At 48.7% G+C, this 10,000-nt stretch overlaps 1 protein-coding gene across 1 annotated transcript in view; it reads right to left on the bottom strand.

Moving 5' to 3' along the window:
* Positions 1–10,000, bottom strand: part of tnfsf10l (TNF superfamily member 10, like) — a gene marked incomplete at both ends in the record, with an annotated part of 58,304 nt that overhangs the window by 4,307 nt on the left and 43,997 nt on the right. The window contains 2 exons of the mRNA XM_080543036.1: positions 156–263; positions 531–567. Of these exons, the coding sequence (XP_080399162.1) occupies positions 156–263; positions 531–567 (145 nt within the window). The remainder of the gene's footprint in view (positions 1–155; positions 264–530; positions 568–10,000) is intronic.

Here is a 10,000-nt window from a genome sequence, read left to right as displayed (position 1 = left end):
CAGTCGCTGTCAGTGAAGCGTTGTTTGTTTGTCCGAGTTTTCAAAGGGGGCGTGGCTTAGCGATAGGTTGATACACTGATAAAGCGACAAACACACACACACACACACACACAAACAACCCCCCCCCCCACACACACACACACTCTTCTTCTCACCTTGAGCACTGCTGTCTCTGAGCGTGAGGTGGGCCGACGGCCTCTGGGTCACAGAGGTCGTGAACTTTGACCCTGACTCGTTGAAGGTGCGAGGTAAGGTTCTGGCCTCTGAGGGAGACAGACAGACAGACAGACACAGGTTTAGTTTCACAGGTGGAGGACAGAGCGTCATTCTAGATCATTCTAGAGATCATTGTGTCTCCATGGGATCGACCTGGTTAAATAAAGGCTAAATAAAAAAGAACTAAAACATCTGAGACGGTGGTGTAGAATAGAATCAATTAGAACAACTCAGTAGAGTGTTGAGAGTTAAAGCCACTAAGATACTGTGGGTCAACAAATACATATTCCAAGATTAAATGAAATGAGTCTCACCTTGGAAGGTCTGTTTGGAGATGATGTTCTCCGTCACCTGGACGACAAGAAGGAGAAACACACAATCAGAACTGGTTTCAGTTAGTTAGTTAGTTAGTCTTTGAAGAATCTCACGTCATCATTGTTTTCATCATCATCATCATCATCATCATCATCATCATCAAAACAAAAAGGGATTGTATGCAAGATGCAACAATTTCCTGGCGGCGTTTATTTTCTAGGACAAAAGTCCCATTCAGACTTGTCAGTCTGTCAGACTATCAGCCACATGATCGCTGTTGGACCTGATGGCAGAGGTCTGGCCAAGTCCCATGGTCTTGTCTTCCTCATTCCATCCCTCCCTCCATCCCTCCCTCCATACCTCCATCCCTCCCTCCATACCTCCATCACTCCCTCCCTCCATACCTCCCTCCCTCCCTCCATACCTCCATCACTTCCTCCCTCCCTCCCTCCCTCCCTCCATACCTCCATCACTCCCTCCCTCCATCACTCCCTCCCTACCTCCATCACTCCCTCCATACCTCCATACCTCCATCCCTCCCTTCCTCCCTCCCTCCATACCTCCCTCCCTCTCTCCCTCCATCCCTCCCTCCATACCTCTATCCCTCTCTCCATCACTCCATCACTCCCTCCCTCCATACCTCCATCACTCCCTCCATCCCTCCCTCCCTCCTCTTCCTGTCTCTGTTCTGTTTACATCCCCCTCAGTCATCCTCACTACTGCAGATGTTCAACAGTCTGAATCATCAACCTTTTCTTTCAACTCTCTCTCTCTCTCTCTCTCTCTCTCTCTCTCTCTCTCTCTGTATCTCTCTCTCTCTTTCTCGCCCTGCCTCATTCAACCCCCCACCCCACCCTACTCTCTCACGCCATCCTTTCCCTCTATCTGGCTTCTGCTTTTTATCTCTCTCTCTCTCTCTCTCTCTCTCTCTCTCTCTCTCTCTCTCTCTCTCTCTCTCTCTCTCTCTCTCTCTCTCTCTCCCTCTCCCTCTCGTTCTGTTCTTCATCATCCCAGTCCTCACCCCCTTGCCTGTTGCTGTGTTCCTTGGCACCGGCGCCGAACCCAATTAATCATCATGCCCCACGAGCTGCTCAACTCAACGTGCACGTTTGACGTGATCTCTCAGGGGGAGGGGATGCAGACAGTATGTATATGAGTGTGAGTGTGTGTGTGTGTGTGTGTGTGTGTGTGTGTATGTGTGTGTGTGTGTGTGTGTGTGTGTGGGTGTGTGTGTGTGTGTGTGTGTCTGTGTGTATGTGTGTCTGTGTGTGTAGGTGTGTGTGTGTGTGTGTGTCTAGGTGTGCGTATAGCTCAGGACGAGTGCATGTAAGTGAGCGAGCGCTGCTGACCAAACAAAGCCAGCAAGCCTACCCACGTTCCTCTGCTCTTTGGAGCAGAAAATTGCCAGCAGATTTCGAGACTTCACATGTGGCTTCAATCGAGGAAAATAAAGGCAAAAATGTGAGGCAGGGAACACTGAGGGTACACTTAGCCCAGGGCCCTTACGAGCTATGACAGGAGTGTGAAATAAACTGCGTATATGGTTTTCCTGAAAGGAGTTTCCGAGAGTAAGGCCCCACCTGGGATCCATTATCTCAGAGTTAGGGTTAGGGTCAGAACAGAGCCTCTCAGTTGTCTGCGTGCACCACTGAAATAGTTCTCCCTCAACCAAGTGGAACCGACAGAAGATGGGATAGGGGTAGAGTTATCATTTCCTGACGGCTCAAGTTGTCACATCACGTAGGTTTCGCTTTTGATGTCTTTTTTAATCTCTCATAAGAGTTTTTCTTTTATTGATGTATTTTATTCGTTTTTGTTTGTTCCCTTTCTTTCGTTTAATGTTTTATTGTAAGTCGGGTCAAAGTGTTAAGTGCAAAGTCAAAGTTCACATAAACAGTATAGCTTGGTTTATAGTTCATAGTTACAGAAGTTCTGTTTTATGTGACAAAGGTCAAAGTTCGCGTGCAGACAGCAACAACCAGAAGAGTAAAAAAACTCCCATCAGCAATAACAACAACAAACAAACTAAACCTCGGACCATTCACGCCTCCCATATCTGGCTTAGAACAACAGAACAGTCCAGAACAGGGAGAAAGACAAGACACACACTGGACCAGCCAGACAGAACCACCAGGAGAGGAGGAGAGGAGGAGAGGAGGAGAGGAGGAGATGGGGGAGAAGGTGGAAGTGGGAGAGAGGAGAGGGGAAATGGTGAAAGCAGGAGAGGAGGAGAGGGGGTGAGAGTAGGAGAGGAGAGGCTGAGAGGAGAGGGGGACAGACAGGATGAGAGGGGGGGAGAGCAGGAGAGATGGTGAAAGAGGAGGAGGGAGGAGGGAAGGTAGAGAGAGAAAAGACATAGAGAGGGAGAGCGAAGAAGAGAAAGCAAGAGAGCGGGAGAGGAGAAGGGGAACAAGTCTGCACATGTAGGAACATTTCCGCAGGAGCTTAGCAGAAGCTGCAACCCAATACTTTAATCAGAGGCTGCAGAGCAGAACGTGGCGGAGGGCCACAGGTCCAGGCTAGTATTAGAGGCTAGCTTTCCCTGGGCCTGAGACCGAACACTATCTACACTATCTACTGTGATCTACTGTGAGAAGTTACTGTTTCTCCTCTCTGCCAGGCCGGGTCCGGTGATTAATAAGTAACTCATACCCTCTCAAAGGTGAGCTCTGTAGGAGGAATTGTGCACATAGCTCTAGAATGTTCTGTGCCTTTCCTACACCATGCACCTGTGGAGGAGCCAGAGGAGGATGGGTTCCCCCCCTGGAGTCTGGTTCCTCTCAAGGTTTCCTCTCCCGGGGGGGGGGTTCATTGCCAATCATATCACGGCAGATCATATTGTTTTTTGTATTCTAGTCATCATTTATAAGTGTTTAGTATTGTTTTGTTGTGGAGCACTTGACATTTTGAGAGAGAGAGAGAGCGAGAGAGAGAGAGACAGAGAGAGCGAGAGAGAGAGAGACAGAGAGAGAGAGACAGAGAGAGAGAGAGAGAGAGACAGAGACAGAGACAGAGAGAGAGAGAGAGACAGAGAGAGAGAGAGAGAGACAGAGACAGAGACAGAGAGAGAGACAGAGACAGAGACAGAGACAGAGACAGAGACAGAGACAGAGACAGAGACAGAGACAGAGACAGAGACAGAGACAGAGACAGAGAGAGAGAGAGAGAATATAATCAATAGTGGCTGACAACAACCATTCCTTAACTTCTATTTCTCTAATCTCTAATCTCTAATCTCTCTGGAAGTCACAGGTACTCAGTTTGACCTTTGAGACGTTTGCGCTAGGTAACACGGACCCTGGTTTGCTCCATGGGTTCCATTGTGCCAGGCAGAAAAAAATCGAGGACAAGTTCATTGTAATACCTGACATGGGAAGAGGAATGGTAATCTCAAACAGGATACCATCGCTCATTCTCTGAGAGCATTCTGTGGTCGATACGTCTGGCCTGGTAACACAGTTCATCCAATTCATCATCGCACATGTCAACAGAGACACTGTCAGGTTATTTACCTTACTTGGACTGGTAACAACAGCATAAAGGATTGCTGTGCTTCATTTTGAATTACATACAAACCGCTGTGCTGTAGCAACAGTCTGTGGGGAGTCTGGGGTTGATCAGACATGAATCAAATCTCCCAGTAGTTCATCCATCCAACATGTCCGTCGTTCGAATCTCGTAACCTGGGGCCTCGTTTATAGAAAGTACTTTGGATCGAATTTGGTCTTACCAAACGTCAAAGTAGTGATTTATTAAATGTATACGTGAGTTTTGACCGTGGAAACGATCGTAGTTCTACGTCAGGTAATTGACTTGACGTACGCACATTACCTACTGGTTATGCAGAGTTATTACAGGCATGTGAGCCGCACTGCCTACTGTAATTCATGCGAAGTGAAAGTGGCTCGTAATAAAATTAACGATGTTGTTATCAGCCGAGAAAATGAGTTTAATTCAAGATTTATGTTGTCTATGGTTGTATTCCAGTCTTCCTTTAGGCCGATATCCCTATTCCCTATATCCCTATAGTGCGCTCCACAACTAGCCCACAACTAGTCCCAACTAAATACTAACACCACATCCGCTTCATCATAATACCCAGGACCTTAAGTGCAATATGACTTTGGCTACCAATGTACCAATGTGCAATATCTTCCACTGATGTGCAATATTCATCTGTGATGCTCTGATGTTCTTAAAAGCTGCTTTTTATATTTCCTTAACTTATTCGTATTGTGAAATATTTAGCAATGACAATAACGTTTTCTGATTCTGACATTCACACACACACACACACACACACACACACACACACTACACACACACACACACACAAGCACGCAGCACGTAGCATGTAATGCCAAGATGAAACACTATGTATAAACAGCATTTCTCATGAAAGTGAGAGTGGAGTTTATATAAACACGTCACCTCTCAGTTTAACGTCTGCTTGTCAAGAGCTCAAAAGTTCGACTTCACGGGTGCTTTGTTTAATGTTTAACGTACAGTTAATGCAAACTACATCATCCTGTTTTAGTTTCGGTTTTCTTTCCAGGTTTGGTTTTCTTTCCCCCTAACTATTAGGTCTGTCTAGGTTTAGAAGAAGGTGATAGAAGAAGAGAGACTGCCAAATGGCCCCCCCGGGCCTGAGATTACTCTTCCTGCTACGACTGGTGGACTGATGATTCACTTGGTTTCGTCAAACGTATTGATTGTAAGTCGCTTTGGCGTTTAAGGCGTCTGCTAAATGCCAAAAATGTAAATGTAAAAATGTTGTTGCTGTACAACTATGTAGAAAATGCCAATAAAATATCATTGTAAAGTCATTGCCTCTGCCTCTACATCCATCATCAGCTCATCCCCCAGGGATGGCGAACCGCACGTTCCTGATTCCCAGCGTCAGTCCGCCTTCCCACCCGTTCTACAAAATACTTAACAGAGTAAATGTCCTCCATAAAGAAAGGCCAGGTTCAAGCCATTGTTTCTCCAGGCTTACGAGCGCTGTGTGCAATAGCCTGGGGACGCGTTACAGAAACGGAGACCTTTGTCAAGACACGCCACGTTGGGATTATTCCAGTAAGGGAGAGTTGAGTGTGTTGAAATCTTGTGTTTTCTTACTTTTTATCAAATATATATTTCACGTGGCAGATCCACTCCTGTGTGAATCATGTCTGATCATGTCCGCTGATCATACATGATCGTTTAAAAACACAGACAAATAAAAAAGGGTTAGGTGCTACTTTTTCTGCCATCTTAGTGGCGTCTTTGTAGAGTTAGAGTACATAACTCAAGTGAGGATTCAGACCCTCAGATATATGGCCCATTCAAACACATATGAAACACAGAGAGAAACTGTCATATGAAACACATAGAGAAACTGTCATATGAAACACATAGAGAAACTGTCATATGAAACACACAGAGAAACGGTCATATGAAACACACAGAGAAACGGTCGCTAAGGACGGAATCAGAACTCGAGATCTGGGCACTTAAATCATCACGCCAATGTCCCATTGATGCCAATGCAAGATGCCTTACTTGGAAGTTCAGTTACACACGGATCTTGAGTTACCGCTAGTGACAGGCCATCAGATGTGTTTCAATAGGCTCAATCATACAGTTCTCCTCCGGTTCTGAGTCTGGGCTCCTAAATATAGATTCTCAGTTGGTCTCCAGTCAAAGTTCCTGTGTGTGTGTGTGTGTCCCTGTGTGTGTGTGTGTTCCTGTGTGTGTGTGTGTGTGTGTTCCTGTGTGTGTGTGACGTGGGTGTAACCAATTACAGACGGTAAACGCAGTCCTCAAGTTGAAATACTTTTCGGTGGTTTCGTTGTTTAAACAACAGAGTGTTTTGGAGGGCCGTCACGTGTGTCGGCCACACAGAGGACACACAGAGGACACGGAGGGTTTCCAGCAAAGGAACCAATACTGCTTACAGCAGCGTGAGGCTTGTTCCATGTGCTACCTTGGTTCCTGGGCTCCTGGGTTTCTGATTTTCTGGGTTTCTGGGTTTCTGGGTCTGACTGTAACTCAACTCTTGGCCATCGGTACCAGCTCTGGGCTCTGGGCTTGGTAGCACATTGTTGGCAGAGGAACCGCTGTTTTCAACACTGCACAACTACACCCTGCTGCCAGCTGGACCAGACCTAGATCACTGTATTAACCTACTCCCCCCCCCCCCCCCCCCACCCTACCTCTACCTCTCTGTTTCTGTCTCTCTCTCTCTCTCTCTCTCTCTACCTCTCTGTTTCTGTCTCTCTCTCTCTCTCTCTCTACCTCTCTGTTTCTGTCTCTACATTGTCTTGCTCTGTCTCCCTCTCCCCTTTACATGCTCTCTATCTCTATCTCCCTCTCTCCCTCCCCGTCTCCCTTGTTTTCGACACACTCGTTCTCTCTTTCTACACTCTCTCTACCTCTTTCTCCAGCTCTCTCTGTCTTACTGCCTTCTCTTTCGTTCCCCTCTCTCTCTCCGTCTCGTTATCTTTCCACTCGTTCTTTTCTCTCTCACTCGCTCTCTCGACCTTGCTCTCGCTCAATATGGTTATATGTTGACAGGTCGGACAGCGAGACCCCCGCAAGCATGATTCAAGAGAGAGTCTAATTATTTTTCCATTTCTTTCCATTCTTCCTCCTTTCCCACCTGTTTTACACACAAAGGGAAAGTCTACAGGCCAAGTAGAGTAAACCACCACCAAGACCAACTGGCCCGGGGGTGGAGAGAGAGAGAAGGAGGGAGGGATGGATGGATGAAGCGAGAGGGTCGAGGGAGGTGAGGGGAGGCGGATGCCAGATGCCAGACACACAAGCCGTCTGTGTGTTTGTGTATTGGCTTGAAATCGCTAACAACGGAGATGTCTGTGACCCCCCCCCACCCCTCCGTGTCTGTGGTTGTCTGATCTGTCTGAATAAGGTACACTGTGTTGGTCAGGGCGCCCGCTCTTCCATATAATCTCTTTGATGCTTTCAACATTAAACAACACATCTACAGTAAACTGTCGGAGGAGCCCACAATGTTTCCACAGTTCTCTTCTGCTCTCTCCTCTTCCCCCCTTCCTTCTCCCTCCCTCCCTCCCTCCCTCCCTCCCTCTGTCCCTCCCTCCCTCCCTCCCTCCATCCCTCCCTCCGTCCATCCCTCCCTGCCCCAGGACGAGAAGCCTCCCAAATTAACGAGTCATTTTTAGAACTGGAGATGGATGGTAGAGAGGTGAAAGAGGAGAGCGAGGAGGGAGGAGGAGGGAGGAGGAGGGGGGAGGAGGAGGAGGAGGAGGGAGGGGGGAGGAGGAGGAGGGAGGGGGGAGGAGGAGGAGGAGAGGGGGGAGGAGGGGGGAGGAGGATGGAGGGGGGAGGAGGAGGGGAGGAGGAGGGGGAGGAGGAGGAGGAGGAGGAGGAGGGAGAGGGAGGAGGATGGAGGGGGGAGGAGGAGGAGGAGGAGGGAGGAGGAGGAGGGGGGAGGAGGAGGAGGAGGGGGGAGGAGGGAGGGGGGGAGGGAGGGGAGAGGAGAAGGAGGAGGGAGGAGGGAGGAGGAGGGAGAAGGAGGAGGGAGGAGGGAGGAGGGAGGAGGGGGGGAGGAGGGAGGAGGAGGAGGGGGGAGGAGGGAGGAGGAGGGGAGGGAGGAGGAGGAGGAGGAGGGGAGGACAAAACGGGCCATTGAGACGGGGAAGAGGAGGGAAGATTTGGGGGATTTTTGGAAAATACTTGATGACGGCAGCAGGCCCAGGGGTGGATGACGCCCGACCAGGGAGAGGATGAACGAGGAGGATTATGTTTGTGGTCTAGCAACTCTCCTTGTCTCTGATATGATAGATCTCTCGTTGTTTTTTTGTATCTTTTGATATGAATAGATGAAGTCAGCATGTCTGTATTTGGCCACAGGTGTTGCCATAGAGATGACCACAAAGGAAGTCAAGCGTCAGTCAGTCAGTCCTCCGTCAGGGTGGAATCTGTGCATCCATTTTAAGAGTGACAGAAATTCCAGAGTTACACGTGTGGATCTTGAGTTCGGACTGACTGGGCAGGAAAAGAGGCTGTGACCCCCTGCGGTTCTCCAGGACCACACCGGACAAACCGAAAGAAAAGGACGTTTTTAAACGAGCTCAGGTTTAGGTTGAATACTTAACCTTAGACACACATGCCGTCATAAACCCTCCTGCCCTCTGTCTCTCCTCCCCCTGCCTCACCCCTCCTCCCTTCTTCCTCTCCAGCCTCCCTTTCTCTCTCTCCCTCTCAGTATCTGTCTCTACCTCTCTTTCTCTCTCTCCCTCTCAGTATCTGTCTCTACCTCTCTTTCTCTCTCTCCCTCTCAGTATCTGTCTCTACCTCTCTTTCTCTGTGTGTGTGTGTGTCTCTCTCTCTCTCTCTACCCCTGTCTCTATCCAACCCCCCTCTCTCTCCAGCATTCTCCCTTCCTCTCTCTCCTTCCTGGCTGTCTGTCTCTCTCCTGGCCCAGGATCAAAGGCCTCTGCAGGATCATGGCAGGAACACTGCAACAACACCTTCACATCTCTCTTCTCTCCTCCATCTACGTACTCTTTCTTTCCGTCTCTTCATCTCTCTCTCTCTCTCTCTCTTCTGATTCCTTCCTCTCCTTCTGTTCCTCTCCCTCTCTTCCCCTTTAACAATCTCTCCTCTTCTCTCGCTCTCTCTTCCTTTCATTCTCTCTCTTCCTCTCCTCTTTTGTGCCGCCATCAGGAACTCTAAAGACGTCACATGACACATTCTGCTCCGTCTGTTGTTTGTAATAATAACCACCAGGTGTGTCGGTCGCTCTTAAGAACAGTCAGTCGCTCTAGCCACATCCCCATTCTCTCTCTTTCCATTTTCTCTCTTACTGTTTCCTTCCTTTCTTTCTTTCTTTCTTTCTGCCTCTCTCTGTGACTGTATCTGGCTCTTCTGTCTCTCTCTCCCCTATCACTGTCTCTCTCTCTCCCTCTATCACTGTCTCTCTCTCTCCCTCTATCACTGTCTCTCTCTCTCCCTCTATCACTGTCTCTCTCTCTCCCTCTATCACTGTCTCCTCTCTCTCCCTCTATCACTGTCTCTCTCTCTCCCTCTATCACTGTCTCTCTCTCCCTCTATCACTGTCTCTCTCTCCCTCTATCTCTGTCTCTCTCTCCCTCTATCACTGTCTCTCTCCCCCTCTATCACTCTCTCTCTCTCCCTCTATCACTGTCTCTCTCTCCCTCTATCTCTGTCTCTCTCTCCTCTATCACTGTCTCTCTCTCCCTCTATCACTGTCTCTCTCTCCCTCTATCTCTGTCTCCTCTCTCCCTCTGTCTCTCTCTCTCCCTCTATCACTGTCTCTCTCTCCCTCTATCTCTGCCTCTCATCTCCTCTGTCTCTGTCTCTCCCTCCCTCTACCACCGGGTACAAGGAAAGATCTATGTCGTTGTTGTTGTTGTTGTCATCCTAGCGAAGGTCCAATGGGAACGTTCGGCGGGAGCCATGTTGATTGTGTCCATGTTTGTGTTCT

Source organism: Nansenia antarctica, assembly GCF_963989245.1.
Source record: "Nansenia antarctica genome assembly, chromosome: 12".
NCBI classification, from domain to species: domain Eukaryota; kingdom Metazoa; phylum Chordata; class Actinopteri; order Argentiniformes; family Microstomatidae; genus Nansenia; species Nansenia antarctica.
The sequence above is the reverse complement of the archived record's forward strand: the minus strand, read 5'-3'. Positions and strand labels throughout refer to the sequence as shown.